Source organism: Engraulis encrasicolus, chromosome 4 (assembly GCF_034702125.1).
Source record: "Engraulis encrasicolus isolate BLACKSEA-1 chromosome 4, IST_EnEncr_1.0, whole genome shotgun sequence".
In the NCBI taxonomy this organism is placed as follows: domain Eukaryota; kingdom Metazoa; phylum Chordata; class Actinopteri; order Clupeiformes; family Engraulidae; genus Engraulis; species Engraulis encrasicolus.
Window position 1 is genome coordinate 25398313 of NC_085860.1, and position 15101 is coordinate 25413413.

Genomic DNA, 15101 nt, shown 5'->3' on the forward strand with positions numbered 1-15101 from the left:
GCCCACAGAGAACCCTCATTGACAGAGAACGGTAGCTGTCTGTACTGTAGCTAGCAACCTGAAGTAAGACGTGAGACCCCGAAAAACAACATTTTACAATGAAAGACGTTACTGGATACCTCAAGCAACAACAAAGCAATAGTCCAACGGCAGAACTTGCAACAGAATGGCACACGCTGGAAGGCTTACACAATAGGAAGTAAGTGAATCGCATTTTAGCTAACATTGGTTTGCTAACCCTAACAACACAACCTACGCTGAGTCATGAGCTCATGAGGCTATCTATCCAGCAGCGCAATTAGTTTCGACAAACAGAGAAGGTCGATTGTACATTACATACATCTAAAGGTTCCGATCTGTCTTAAACTACTGTTTAAAATAATACGTAGGCTATTGTGAATTATAGTGAATGCTGGAGCTGACTAACAAGGAGATAGTCCCGAGTTAGCTAGCTATGTGTAGCTAACCTCTTGAAGAATGAATCAGCTGATAATCGGTTAGTCAACATCACCAAGCTGTATGTCTTATGCCCCAAACGTTTCTTCCATTGGAGACAGCTGCTGTCTGTAAGAAGTGTTATCTTTGCCAGAGATCTAACTACTGAGAAGGTGTCAGGATGTGTAACTTTGTTAATAATGGCCCAGGAACTAAGCATAGAGCAGTGGATGAGTCAGACACCTATCTATCTTTATATATCCTCAGCGAGGCCCTCAGCACCAGGGCTTTCATATCGTCTGCTAGTTTAATCCTATATTATAATAGCTGCCTGTTTTTATAGCGAATACATGGTTTTGCATTGTGCTGAAAAGTAATTTCGTTCCCCTGTTAAAATCTAGATTGTGGCATCAGTTGACACTAAAGCTGACCGACTTCGTGAAAGATCCTCATTTCGCATCTGGAGATGGCCTTATTCAGGTTTGCACAGTCTTGAATACAGACTTTTTTTGGTTCCTCTGGCTTATAATAATAGACGTACAAATGTTATGTTGACTTAATGTTGAATCATTGTGTTCTGTGTGCAGCTCTATGAGAACTTCATCAGTGACTTTGAGCACAGGTATGTTTGTTTTCTGTTTGGAGGCCCTACCTTATATGGGTGTTAAAACAATGGGGGCTGTTGTTGCATACTAAACTTAGTATACTATACTAATATGTTTGGTGGTTGTCTTGATGTGTGGGTCTTTTCTTTGTTTGTTGTTACAGAATCAACCCACTGTCCTTGGTTGAAATCATTCTCTATGTGGCCCGCCAGATGACCGGTACTGTAGGCGCTAGCCTAGGCTAACTCTCCTTCTATTACACATAAATCAAATGACTTTTGCATACTAAGTATGTTTTTTGCTTCTCCAGAGCCCAGTACTGCCATCAGCTTCTTGGAGAAGACAAAGGAAAAGGTATAGTCTAGTCCTCCAATGTTTGTATTAAAACGTGCCTCATCATCTGAAAGGAAGCTCTCATCTTTATTTGCTACTTTTCCTTTCCTGATCTAAGGTCAAAAGCAGCGATGAAGCAGTCATTCTGTGTAACACCACAATCGGTGTCCTCAGGCTTGACACCAACGACCTGCCAGCAACAAAGGTATCATCGTTTTTCTCTACCTTTTAATAGCTTCAAAGTACTGCGCCACAAAAATCGAAATTTTATTGATGTTCCTTGATTATCATTATGATTTTGTGAAGAAAATCATTGAAGAGGTGGACGAGATGCTCAACAACCTGCCTGGAGTGACTTCTGTCCACGGCCGCTTCTATGACCTGTCCAGCAAATATTACCGCATCATGGGAAACCACGCCATGTACTACAGGGACGCACTGCGCTACCTGGGCTGTGTGGACATCAAAGACCTGCCAGGTCAGTGGAATTGGGATGCGCTCTATATGCCAAAATCAGTTAGCACATCATTAGTTGCTGGCTTAATTTTTATGAATCAATTGTATGTTAAAGTTAATTACAAATTGTCACATCATATCATGTTTGACTCAAGTTTCAATTAGAGGTTCTTCCAACACAGCTACATGCACTTAAAGTGCATGCTTTGTATACTCACTGAAGTCTTGAAGCAATAGTAGAAGCAGAACAGTTTCATTAGATCCAGGTATCATTCACATTAGACTTCTTATGGATGTCTGTGTCCCTGCTGTGGCCACAGGAAAGAGTTCAAATACAACCTAGGTTCTAAAGCAGGGATGTCAAACTCAGACCCTGGGACCAAATCCGACCTGTGGAGTCATTTTATTTGACCCGTGAGATCATTTCAAAGCTGTATTACAGTTGGCCCACATACACCCTGAATGTATAGTGTATTAAGATTTGAACATGACATTTCAGGCATCACGTGAATATGAGCGGGCTTAGGCCAGTGATATAATTCACACTCAAATGATGCAGAATATGTGCAGGCACATTTGAACTATGATGAGAATAATGTATGTAAATAAATATTTGACCCGTAACTTCGTTCCAGATTTTGATTTTCGGCGGCCCTCTGTCACTTTGAGTTTGACACCCCTGTTCTAAAGGAGGCTGCAGGCTGTATAGTGCTAATTACTGGTAAAGGAAGGATAAATGACCGCACACTGGTCTTCTTTGCTGGTAATTTATCTGGTGAACAATGCGTTTCGCTGTTGCTTCATTGATTGTGAACTTGATGAAGCAACAACCAAACGCTTTGTTCACCAAATAAACCACCAGCAAAGAAGACCAGTATGTGGTGATTTATCCTTCCTTTACTTGGATTGCTTTTACTGCACATAACCACCACCTGGACAGTGGTTGTGCACAGGGACTCTACTTTGAGTGCTAATTACTGGTGTTGTGCTTAATTTATCGGCCCTACAGAGGCAGAGCAACAGGAGCGAGCATTCACACTAGGCTTGGCTGGACTCTTAGGGGAAGGAGTATACAACTTCGGTGAACTGGTAAGAGACCATATATCCCCCTTTACCCCCCTTGTACACAGCCTACACATTATAAGGTGCCACCAAAACAAGGTCACACACTAATATGTTGTATAACCGCCGTTAGCTTTATTGTGGCACACATTTTGTGAACTGGTTAAGAGATCATGTATCCCCATTTCCATTGTACACAGCCTACAAATTATAAGTTGTAACTTGCAACCAAATAAAAGGTCACACACACTAATATATTGTAGGACCACCGTTAGCTTTATTATGGGACACATTTGGTAGTCCTGAAGTATTGAGGGGGGGGCAGGTGACGTATTGAGTTCAAGAGTCTAATGGCAGTAGGATAAAAGCTGTCCTTCATTCTCGTAGTGCGGGTACGCAGAGTCCTAAAGCGCCTGCCAGATGGTAGCATGGTGAAGAGCCTGTGACCAGGGTGTGTGTGATCTTTAAGGATGTTTAATGCTCTGTTTGTGCAGCGTGTGTGGTGGATCTCCTCAAGTGTGGGTAGTTGGCATCCAATGCATTGCAGAAGTTTATTGAAAAAAAATGCAACATTAAATGTGCACGGTAATCAAAGCTAAAGTTGGTCCCACAACATGATGTGTGTGACCTTTTTCTTTTTTTTTTCCTAAACGGCAACTTTTTTTTGGGACACACTGTGTATGTTGCATTTATGGACCCTTTCCTCACTATCTTGACTTGGTGCAGTTTGGACAGTCACCTAACAATACTTCTTTTTTTTTTGTCACAGCTACAGCATCCTGTTTTGCAGTCATTGAGGAACACAGACAAGCAGTGGCTGATTGACACACTTTACGCATTCAACGGTGGAAACGTTGACAAGTTCCAGAACTTCAAGTCAGCATGGGGACAGCAGGTAACAATGAAAATTAGCGTACTAGATATGAAGTTGCGTGTCCATCTTTAAGGACTTTGATAAGGGCACCATTATTCATGACTTTAAAGGGACACTGTGTGAGATTTGTAGTTCTTTATTTCCAGAATTCATGCTGCCCATTCACTAATGTTACCTTTTTCATGAATACTTACCACCAGCATCAAATTCTAAGTATTCATTATGACTGGAAAAATTGCACTTTTCATACATGAAAAGGGGGATCTTCTCCATGGTCCGCCATTTTGAATTTCCAAAAATAGCAATTTTTAGCTGAAAAAATTACTGTACTTGGACCATACTAGAAAATATTTGTTTATTACTTAGTAAACTTTCATGTAAAGATCAAATTTGGCAATAGGCAGCCCAGTTTTAATGAGCAGCATAGTTGCAGTACCCTTTTTGACCATTTCCTGCACAGTGTCCCTTTAAATTCAGGGTTTCATTTTAACACTTCACTTCAGTGTCAGTCATTGACATGCTGTTCAACTCTGTCTCATTTCAGCCCGATCTAGCAGCTCACGAGCCAAAACTCATGCAGAAGATCCAACTGCTGTGCATCATGGAGGTAATCTGGCAAAACTATTTTGTCATTAATCATTTTTTATTCACTGCTATTATCCATTATTTCTCTAATTAATCAATTGGTTGTTTAGTCATGACTCAATCATGTGCTCTGATCTCATTTTCAACCCCTTAGATGACTTTCACACGTCCAGCCAACAACAGACAGCTGACCTTCCATGAAATTGGCCAGAGTGCCAAAATCCCAGTAAATGAGGTATGTTTGTTCGTTTTTGTCATTTTTCTTGGTCTAATCACCCACCCATGTTGAAATGAACCGAATGATGGCTGCAGGTCATAAAATTAAAATGTATAGAACACGACACCAAAGGATCCATTCTGATGCCTCTGTGGCCATTTTGAAAGTGATGTCCTCCAAATTTTCAAAGTGATAACCCATTGGGAAAATCCCATAGTCATTGCGACACAGCATTCCACAATACAAAAAATTGTATTCATGGCTCACCCATGCAAGAGGGCAGCCCAACTGATGCCCCAAGGTAGCAGTGTGACAGGGCGGTGCATGAGGACAAGAGAGAGCACTGGCAGCCCTTTAACCATCCAGCCCTCTTAAGTCTGACGCTATAACCACTTACCGATGACTGCCCTATAAGTTTAACTACCTTTTTACACATAATATTTGGTAAAAATCTTCCCACCGCTAAAAAGCAAACAAATATCTGTGACCGATATAAGACTTGAGTTCAGTACTTGTCCAGCACCTTCAGTTGGCAAAGTTGTAATAATGCTGTTTGCCCTGCAGGTGGAGCTGCTGGTCATGAAGGCCCTTTCTGCCGGCCTGATCAAAGGGAACATCGATGAGGTGGATCAGAAAGTCCAGATGACCTGGGTCCAGCCCCGAGTACTGGACCTTGAACAGGTACACATTCCATAACATCCCTTTCATTTAAAAGAACAATTATTACGTCATCTACTTTGCCTCATGGGGGGGGGCGACTTCAGGCAACTCCATGGTCAACAAGGATTGGGGCATTGTTACAGACATAAAACTGCCATACGGTTTCATACGGGGCTTACAGGTGTGCCTCCACGCTCTAAATTAACGGGGGGGGGTCAGCCTTTCTGGGAATTAGAGGATGACATTTTTCAGGAATTCCCGTGGGTAAAGATGAACAGGAGCGGGAATAAAGATGAATGAGAGCGGGAATGCCGCTTATTTTTTCTTAAAAAAACAAACCAAAAAATGCCCCGTGTGGCCCGTGCTCTACTGGGAATAGTGAGGACTGCTTTGACTGAATTATTTATTTGCTGACAATTTTCCCCTCACTTATTATTACTAGATTAAAGGCATGAAGGATCGTCTGGACTTCTGGTGTGGGGACGTCAAGAATATGGCCGTTCTGGTGGAGCAGCAGGCTCAGGACATCCTTACCTAATCCCCCCAGATCATTACACACCCAACTCTCTTTCTGCAGCTTCACCATGTTTTTGTATTATAACTACTGTTCCTAGAATAGTAATGGAACTGAAATTTCTTTGTACTTTATAAAAAAGATGTTTCTTACCTTTAACATTGATTAAAGGATGTTGTTTCCCCCACAAATGTAATGTCTTTGAAATTACTCGTGTGGTGCAATTAAATATGTAGGGTGCCCTATTTGTGGCACGAAAAGTTGTCTGCCATGGTCAAACACTTTTTTTTGGATGTATGCAGACAATTTCAGCAATGCAGTAATGCATTTCATGCTTGGTGTTCAATAATAGGGGTAATCCAGCTTCAAGGCATCAAAGGCCTTTCATTTCCCTCAATCACTCACAAAATCATTTGACTCTTCTACAGCAGTCTGTCAGACTGACTCGTACTCAGTGCTAGAAAGTCCTTTTGCACAACCCTTCAGTTGTCCAGGTGCAGGTGTAAGGAAGCAAAAGGTGACCAATATGAAAAGTTCATAAACACCGCACACTGGATACTGTTTTTTCCTCTTAATTTTTTTGTAGTGAACCTTGTACTAATCACCTGACATCTGGCAATAACTATCCTAAACACTGGAAATGCCAATCCCCACACACCAAGGGTACATTCCAAAATGCGACGTTGCGTCCTCCACTTGTGCCTGTGGCCTCGTACCAGGAAGAAATATGCTGTGATGACGCTGACAACAGCATTATATATCAATGTCTCAAAAGCAAAAAGTAAAGTCCTTTTCTCATTTTCAAACAGGATGGCAAATGAATTGTCTCCCAAAAATTGTTTTGACTAGGCTGACAGCAGGGAAACTAAATCATTTTCTCAATGAAGGCGGAGCATCAGCAAAATGTGAGGCCACAAGCCCAAGTGGAGGACGCGAGGTAGCATATTGGAATTTACCCCAAGATGAGTAGTTACGAGTTGTGTCCCAATACCTCCCCGTCCTAATAATTCCCATTCCTAATCACCATCACAACTACTGTAAATAATTTGGGTAATGGATAAAGTGATCCGTTTCGTTTAGGGTCATAGGCATGCACAGATGGGGATGAGGTGCTACACCTGCCCCCTTGCCCTACTGGACAAAAAAATGCCCTTTTTGAAAGTTCTTTTATGAAAGTTGTCACAATGTACTGTACACAATGTAATGTTGACATGGTGTACAAATGCTTCACAATCAAAAGCATGTGACAATACTGCCCCAATATAGCCTCTATACTCTATAGTCAGACAGCCGGAAGTTCCACATGCCTTCATCTTTTGGCACCTGCCCCCAAAAATGTCTGTGCACGCCACTGTCTAGGTTAACGAATTAAACCCTGCACAAGTGACAAACATGATTTGGGAGACACGTCTGATGCGTTGGATTACGCACAAGAATGAGATTACCGGTATGTAGTACCTATTGCCGGTTCATGGTCAAGACCTACAGGCACTGCTGACCCATAGAAGCTAACATTCCATGAACATTTCAACAATTCGCTTTGGAGGCATAGTGGTAGCCTAATTGAGGTTTAATTCGAGGCGCATGGCCTACGCGCACACCATTCTAAACCGATACAGCAGGATACTTTGCCGAAGCAAGTCTGCAGGCTTGACTTGTGAAAGCAACACATCCAGGATGGTATATACAGACACTGATGTATTTATTAAGAATCACATTTCTGAGGTCACATGAAGGGAATGGACGGATGGCCGCTGGCAGCTGCGCGTCACTCTTTCTTTTTGTAGCTCTCCAAGTGGGCCAGGACCCAACCCGATGGCCCCAGGATGGTCACGAAAAAGACAGTCATCACAAAGACCTGCTCCTGTGTTCAGAACAAATCGGAAAAACAGAATTAAAAGATTACACTAAGCATCATCCCGGGCTAGAGAAGTTGTCTGGAAGCTTAAATTGTTTACAAACTTTACAGTGACGCAGATTGTTTTTCACGGCTACCATATCTACAAGAACGCGACAATAAAAGCAACAGGTGATCATATTTTGAGGAATGTTTTGATCTTCATACATCTCGCAAAAAATGTTTCTTGTCCCACAAGCCTCGTGCGCAAGAATGTTTACAATTCAATGGTGTGGTGCGGACCAAGGGCAAACCACACCACGCTAGACACCACCACCTCTCCAAAGGCGCAAACGGATTCAGTGGAAACATTTTTTCAATGTGTAACCAAGGTCATCTGAGGCGAAAGATTTCTGAGACATTTTTTTGTCTACAGACTGTCTGCAATGCGACTCTTTCTAAATGTAATAAATCATACCAAGTCAGCGGGAAATTACATGAACTGATCAAACCAGCCAAAAAAAAGAGTATGATCCAAATATGGTGTAAGAATCTAGGTTCACAATCACATGACCATAGTAGCTCTTTTTACAGGCATTCGATCACTGGAGGTTATTGCGCCCTTACCGTACCCAGGGATGTGTGATACGTGCCAAATATACCCGAGCAATGGCGTAAACAAATTTAGCAATATTAGTCATTGCGCATGTAGACAAGGCATCACTGGTTTCTACCAATAAACAAATAGGCAATTGTGCAGGCATTAAAAAGCAAGAAATAGGCTAAAGAATACAGACGCAGACTGTTGGTGATAAAAGTGCGCAACAGTCGCAGTGGGTACTTACTGCTCCAGATACGACATGCTTTGCAGGCTTGGCTGTGAGGCTGGCTTTTGGCACAATCTGTGATCTTACAGCACTTTTAAGAAAAGTGAAAGAACGATTCAGTCCCGACATTTTTCTCTAGGATAGAGTGCTTGTTTTTTCAGAATTCCAAGACAGTTGGTCAATGTGGCCACGCAGTTGAAAAAGTCGCCCACGTCCTTCAGGACAAGCAGTCGAAATTTTGTTCACCTGCCAAGAGGCTATTTCAGGTCAACGTAAGAAAAAAAGGCAAGTCCCCTCACCAATCAAACACGTCCATATGGGTGTGCTAATATTTAATTGGCTGGTCATATCAGCGGCGATGCAGTTTCAGTTTAGCCGACTCGTGTCCTCATTTGACACTTGCCTACTGCTCAGTTTACTGCGCGCAGTGTATGGACATCGGCATGCTTTTATGATCACATACCCTGCATCGAGAATGGCTCGCATCGAATAGCTGACACACGTACACGGATGGCTTATTTCTGTCTGGATAGAATATTTTATTGCTACGTGTTTTGCGGAAACAAAGGTTTGGGTTTTTGTGACATAGCATATAGTGTCAGAGGGGCGGGAAAGCAAAGTTCCAGTCTGCGTCTTCACTGGAAGCATGTGACACCATCGATCATTAAACTGTAACACCGTTCGGAAAATGATCTGAATTTAAAGGTAGTGGATGAATAAATACCTTGTGCCACAAAGCCTTGAGGGTTATGGGCTATGTAAAAAAAAATCACTCGACAGAGAATCTAATCGAGAAATGGTCTGGAACTGTTCTGGCGCGCATTCATGCCCCCCTCGTGATAAACTGTGAGCAAAGAACAAAGTCAGGTTCAGCACCATTACATGATCGTTTAACATAGGAATATCGGAAATTAGATGGTAAATGCAGGGGCAGATTACTGCACGGGCCTACCGGGCCCAGTCCCAGGGCCCCACGCGACAAGGGGGCCCTGACGCCCAAGCTTCTATCTACTCATTAAAAGTCACACTTCTAATAACTGAATTGTAAAATTCTCAGGGGAGAACCCTCCAAACCACAAAGAACGTTGACGCTCACACCTGGACTGAAATCCTGAATCGTTTTGTAAACTAACACCCTTTGAGGGGTGGGGCAGAGGTGTGTGCAAGGGGGGCTGTATGGGTTTTTAGACTGGCCCAGGGACCATGGAGTCATACACCGTCCCTGGGTTTGTGCCTTCGTTTTTAAACAAAACACAGCAATGAACAAGTCCACATGACTTCAAAATTGTTACTTAAAGTGAAATGTTAAAGTTAGTTTGAGCAATGGCAGCATACCCGAGTTATAGGTCCCTTTTAACTGCGTTCATTTTGGCCAAAGATATAGGCCCTACAACATGCAAGGGTCCTACGCCATCCTGGGAAGTTAAGAGCAACACCCGGGAATTTACCATAACGAAAACTGATAGGCAACACAGGTAGACATAGACATAAGGAAGACATGAATTCCAGACACCATGGCAGCTTTATTAAACATAGGCGGCCTAAGAAACATGACAATGGTTCAAGTCATTTATTTTGGAGTGTTTTTTTTTCTTAAAACTGCAGGTAGGTTGTACAATGGCTTGGTCAGGACCAAAGAAACTCAAGAGAAAGAACAATCTCTTGGCGGGGAATGCATTGGCCACGGTGTAGTACGGGGGTGTTGCCTGAGGACACGAGTGGATGGAAAATTAACTCCCTTGCGCATGGTCATTGGTCAGTGGGTGCGATGGATACCATTTTCGTACTCCCTTGCACATAGTCAGTGGGGGCGACACCATGATGGATAATTTGTGGCCAAGTAATGGCAGCTGTTGGTCAGCAGTAATTGCTGGGGGTAATTAAGGACAGCTGACAGACATTCACGCTGTCCTATGACCTGTTCCACAGTGAATAACATTTCCGTACTCCCCTCGCCATCATTTCGTACTACGCTGTTATGATGCGAGTAAGCCCTCTTGTCTCAAGCCTCTTTGGTCAGGACTGACTTCAGGGGGCATACCAACAGTGCACAAAAATTCACAGCAATCCATGACCAAAAGAGTCCTCAGCAACCACTTTGAATTACACAGCAAAAACATGCAGCTGCACCACACTAATATGACTACTAGCCAGCCTTTCACAGTAGAGCCCTTTGCCTGACACACAAAGCCCACAGACCAGTAGTGAAAATAAAATACAGGACAACAAATGAAAGACAAAAACAAACCACAATAGGTTAGAAAGGGAAACAAACAAGGAAAGACAAGACAGCAGCACAACCTACTCCAGTGGTAGCACCGATGGACAGGCCAAGCTACCTGCAATACAAAAAGCTCACACTCTGGGTCTCTCAAAACCTAGGACAGTGTCCTTCCAAGTGTATCAGTCTAATTAGTCATGCCCCGTGATAGGATACTCTTTGGTGAACTCTACAGAATATCCAATCGCTGGGTGTGACTAATAAAGAGTATCCAATTACTGGGTGTGACTAATTAGACTGACCTAGGTTTTGAGGAGGGCCCTTTATGTCCACAGACAAGCTTAGCACATGGCTGCATTCTCCTTAGGAATGTGTACATGGGTACACAGATGGATATTAGAGCCACTTTTAACATGTAGATTTGAATGGAGGTTGGGATGACATACCTGAAGGTACAGCCTTGGCTACGTCAAGGCCGAAGCTTAGTCTGTGGCACAGACATGTGATGCTACAAATAAAAACACAACGTCAATTACCAAACAACACAAAAATGAACAAACGAGCATATAAAACACTACCTACCCAAAGTGGCCTTCCAGGCGTGTGCACACTCTACAGGCACACTAGCAGAAAGGCTATGCTTTTAGGCCAGGGGATTTTTAAAAGCTGCCACCAAAGGCCAGATTGGTTAATTGCCCAAACTGCTCCGCCCACCTTGTTAGGAGACTCAGCTGAGAGTAGCACAGCAAGATACAGCTGGCAGAGATTGTCTACTACTGCTACAAATGCAATACATGGTGCATCAGAAATGGGAGTGTGAATGAATCAGATGCTTTTGTGATGCCCGCGTCTGTTGTGCGTGTTTTTTCTTCTTCTTTTTATTAACTTGTAGAAAGCTGTTGTTAAACTCAACCACAAAAGATGATTCACAGTGTTGTGCTACAGCAGCAGGGGGAGCCATAGCCATATTTATCAGTACTCAGACAGTGGCATTTATCAAAACTCTAGTGCACACACATCCAAGTGTATCAGCCTAATTAGTCAGCCCAGTGATTGGATACTCTTTATAAGTCACGCCCAGTGATTGGGTACTCCGCAGAATTCACCAAAGAGTATTAGAGTACTGGGCGTGACTAATTAGGCTGATACACTTGGAAGTGCGCGCACTAGAGTTTTGAGAAATGCCATGAGAGCCCCAGAGGGAACACTTTTTGGCCGTGCATGCCTTCATCTTGGGAGCAGCACAAATAAATGAGCTCATTGAATTTGGGCTGGCTGGCTCAGCATCAGTGCTGAGATGGGCTGGACTGAGATCAAAAAGTGATAGGTCTACTGGCATTTTTTGGCATAGACTGTCCCCGAACACATTTACAGGCCACTTCCATATGGTATAGACTGTCTGAATCCACTGTCTATTTTGACTATGGACTAATGTGCCTCCCCGTCTAAATCTAAACAACAACTACCGCATCGGCCCCTGAAGACTGTCGGCCCACCGGGAAAATGCCATGCCAGATTTCCAATCCAGCTCTGGTACTGAGATGGGAAAGCAGCTGTTGCTCCCACATGGGTTGGTAGAGTAGGCCGACCGCGACTTTCTCATGAGATTAAGTCGGTTACTTTATGATTTTATGGGTGTGAGGTCTCATCTTAGTTGGGGTCTCGTCATGTGATACTATCTTCTTTGTCTGGCTTGGGGTATACAATGTAAGGATAAGGGCCTCATCCACTTTCAGAGATAGCCTATAATAGTCAGCCTGCCACCAGCAGCTAAGGTGCTTAAATAAACTTTTGATGGCATTTTTTGTTAGAAGTTGGCAACCATGCCAGAAGTTATCAGCATGGGCTAAGGTTTCAGAATCACCTGGTTGCCAACACGGAACTTGACCTTTAAGGTCAAATATGAAGGTAAAAAGGTCAACCACGGTCAAATAACAGTGTTATTTAGTTAAAAAATTGTTACAAAGTTGTGAAAAGTGGGCAACCATGCCAGAAGCCATCAGCATGGACTAAGGATTCAGAATCAACTTGTTGCCAACACTGAACTTGACCTTTAGGGTCAAAATTGATGGTTAAAAGGTCAAAAACAGGGTATTTTCTTGCTAGTCTTTGTTGGGAACTGTATATTCATGGAATTATTTTTCAAAAGTTGGCAACCATGCCAGAGGTTATCTGCATGGGCTAAGGTTTCAAAATCACCTGGTTGCAAACATGGAACTTGACCTTTAGGGTCAAATATGAAGGTCAAAAGGTCAAACACGGTCAAATAACAGTGTTATTTAGTTAAAAAATGTTAAAACGATGTTAAAAGTGGGCAACCATGCCAGAAGTCCTCAGCATGGACTAAGGATTCAGAATCAACTTGTTGCCAACACGGAACTTGAGCTTTAGGGTCAAATTTGAAGGTTAAAATGTCAAACACTATGTATTTTAAGGTTAGACTTTTTGGGGGACTGTGTTAGTGGAAATCTTTTTCAAAAGTTAGTAACCATGCTAGAAGTTATCAGCATGGACTAAGGTTTCAGAATCACCTGGTTGCCAACAGGGAACTTGACCTTTAAGGTCAAATATGAAGGTCAAAAACAATGTATTTTCTGGTTAGTCTTTTTTGGTGATCTTTATATTCATGGAATTATTGTTTTCAAAAGTTGGCAACCATGCTAGAACTTATCAGCATGGACTAAGGTTTCAGAATCACCTGGTTACCATATGGAACTTGACCTCTAAGATCAAATTTGAAGGTCAAAAGGTCAACCGAGATCAATAAAAAAAACAGTTTTTTGGTGATGTGCTTTCATAAAATAGTTGTTTGCATGGTACTGTATATTGAATAATTAGTAGGCCTATAATTTAATGTTTGATTTGGCTTATCATGATGGGGCTCTGGCCTGTCATCCTTAGACATTCATCATAGCTCATTAGCATAAAATGAACTTAAACATGTATTTTTGAAATTTTTCATTCTGGTCATCTCGATTACTTTATTCTTCTTTGTGAAGCACATTAGCTGTTGGTATGAAATGGGATATGCCTTGGCTCATCAGTGAATTTGCTTTGCCCCATCAATTCACAGGCTTTCCATAGAAAAAATAATGACTTCAGTTATTTCTGATGCGTTTCAAATGGTTATAGCAATGAAGGATACTTGCTGATTTACTATGTCATATCATGGTTAGGAAATAAAACCTACAGTAAGAGTAGAGCAAGTATTGCACACTTCTCTTGATGTTCTCATGACTACTGTAGAATGTTCTGTTGCAATTTCCCAGGCTTGAGTTTTTGTGTCACCTGTACAAAGCACCATGCTTATCTTTGGGTATTGATCGACTTTTTTCAGAAGACAAAAAGGCAATTAATATGTTACCACACCAAGTGATGCATATGGATTGCATCCTGCATTAAGCAAATCAGCAGGCAAATGTATGGCTGCAGTCTGACAAAGTACATATTAACAAAGACACTGAGGAGACAGGTGGTTGGAAAGTTGTAGACCAACACTTGATGGCTGTGTGGCAAAGGAAACCTCCAGTTCCACATAGTAACTTAGGACTGATAAGATGTGGTTGTAGAACCAAGTGGGCAATACATGCCTGCAGTTACCTGAGGAATGGACTGCCCTGTATACCTGCATGTGTTTAAAATGTAGAATGTTTAAACGCTGTAGGGATAGAACATGATCTGGATGACACAACCTTTTTGTAATAACAGCAACAATAGCTCCTTTAAAAACATAAATATCCAGTATGTACTGACATCACATTTGAATTTTAATCATTGTTTATATTATTATTGAAGTAAAGAAACAATATGATGAATTACATTCTTGTTATTGACAATTTGCAATAATCACTTTCACTCATACCCTAATAATAAAGACTATATAACTTCTAAATATACAGTCCCCTAAAGAATTGGAACAGAAAAGCAAAATGCCTTGTTTTTGTTGGGTCTTGGGTTTAAAGGGCTCTAAGTAGGATTAAAAGGTTAATTAATCACTGTCCAGAGTCATCTGATACTTACAGTAGGTGAAGTGTGACTCTCGCGACCACTTCCACCGTCCACTGTCAGAAAACCCCAAATGCAACTTTTGACAGCGCTGTCCGCTTCGGAAGAAACAGTGTCTTATTTTCTTAACGATTATTTGTTCCAATACTTTCACTCACCTAAAATGATTTAAATATGAAATATCTCCTCCAGGTACTAATTATTCAATACATCATAAAAACAACTTGTATTTTATGAAAGCACATCACAATAAAACACAAAACATTTTTTTTTACCCCGGTTGACCTTTTGACCTTCAAATTTGACCTTAAAGGTCAGGTTCCATGCTGGCAACCATGGACCATGAAACCTTAGTCCATGCTGATAACTTCTAGTATGATTGTCAACTTTTGAAAAAGAATTCCATGAATATGAACACCCCCCCCCCCCCAAAAAAAGGCAAACCAGAAAATGCATTGTTTTTGACAATC

At 41.9% G+C, this 15101-nt stretch overlaps 2 protein-coding genes and 1 long non-coding RNA gene across 3 annotated transcripts; 1 reads left to right on the top strand and 2 right to left on the bottom strand.

Annotated features, from left to right (window-relative positions):
- Window positions 1–7586, top strand: psmd13 (proteasome 26S subunit, non-ATPase 13). Its single transcript, XM_063196952.1, has 13 exons — window positions 1–199; window positions 837–915; window positions 1023–1057; window positions 1204–1259; window positions 1351–1394; window positions 1492–1578; window positions 1680–1851; window positions 2839–2918; window positions 3661–3786; window positions 4310–4372; window positions 4505–4585; window positions 5132–5248; window positions 5670–7586. The coding sequence occupies exons 1-13, from the start codon at window positions 99–101 to the stop codon at window positions 5763–5765; spliced, it is 1137 nt and encodes a 378-aa protein (XP_063053022.1). The 5' UTR covers window positions 1–98; the 3' UTR covers window positions 5766–7586.
- On the bottom strand, window positions 7427–8808 carry LOC134447484 (cytochrome c oxidase subunit 8B, mitochondrial). The gene is made up of 2 exons (XM_063196953.1): window positions 8424–8808; window positions 7427–7605 (listed from the first exon to the last, which is right to left on the bottom strand). Exons 1-2 carry the CDS (start codon window positions 8532–8534, stop codon window positions 7510–7512), a joined length of 207 nt encoding a protein of 68 aa, XP_063053023.1. The 5' UTR covers window positions 8535–8808; the 3' UTR covers window positions 7427–7509.
- Window positions 8809–10635: 1827 nt separating this feature from the next.
- LOC134447485 (uncharacterized) lies at window positions 10636–11286 on the bottom strand. The gene is made up of 3 exons (XR_010034607.1): window positions 11209–11286; window positions 11073–11134; window positions 10636–10744 (listed from the first exon to the last, which is right to left on the bottom strand). It is a non-coding gene; the product is annotated as an uncharacterized LOC134447485 (long non-coding RNA).
- Between the last annotated feature and the right edge of the window lie 3815 nt (window positions 11287–15101).

Excerpts from the sequence above, each read along its gene's own strand:
- psmd13 (XM_063196952.1), top strand. The coding sequence starts at position 99 with ATGAAAGACGTTACTGGATACCTCAAGCAACAACAAAGCAATAGTCCA. Across the intron at positions 200-836 it reads GAAGGCTTACACAATAGGAA|ATTGTGGCATCAGTTGACAC; the intron begins GTAAGTGAATCG and ends GTTAAAATCTAG. Across the intron at positions 1,058-1,203 it reads ATCAGTGACTTTGAGCACAG|AATCAACCCACTGTCCTTGG; the intron begins GTATGTTTGTTT and ends TTGTTGTTACAG.
- LOC134447484 (XM_063196953.1), bottom strand. The coding sequence starts at position 8,534 with ATGTCGGGACTGAATCGTTCTTTCACTTTTCTTAAAAGTGCTGTAAGA. Across the intron at positions 7,606-8,423 it reads AGCATGTCGTATCTGGAGCA|GAGCAGGTCTTTGTGATGAC; the intron begins GTAAGTACCCAC and ends TTCTGAACACAG.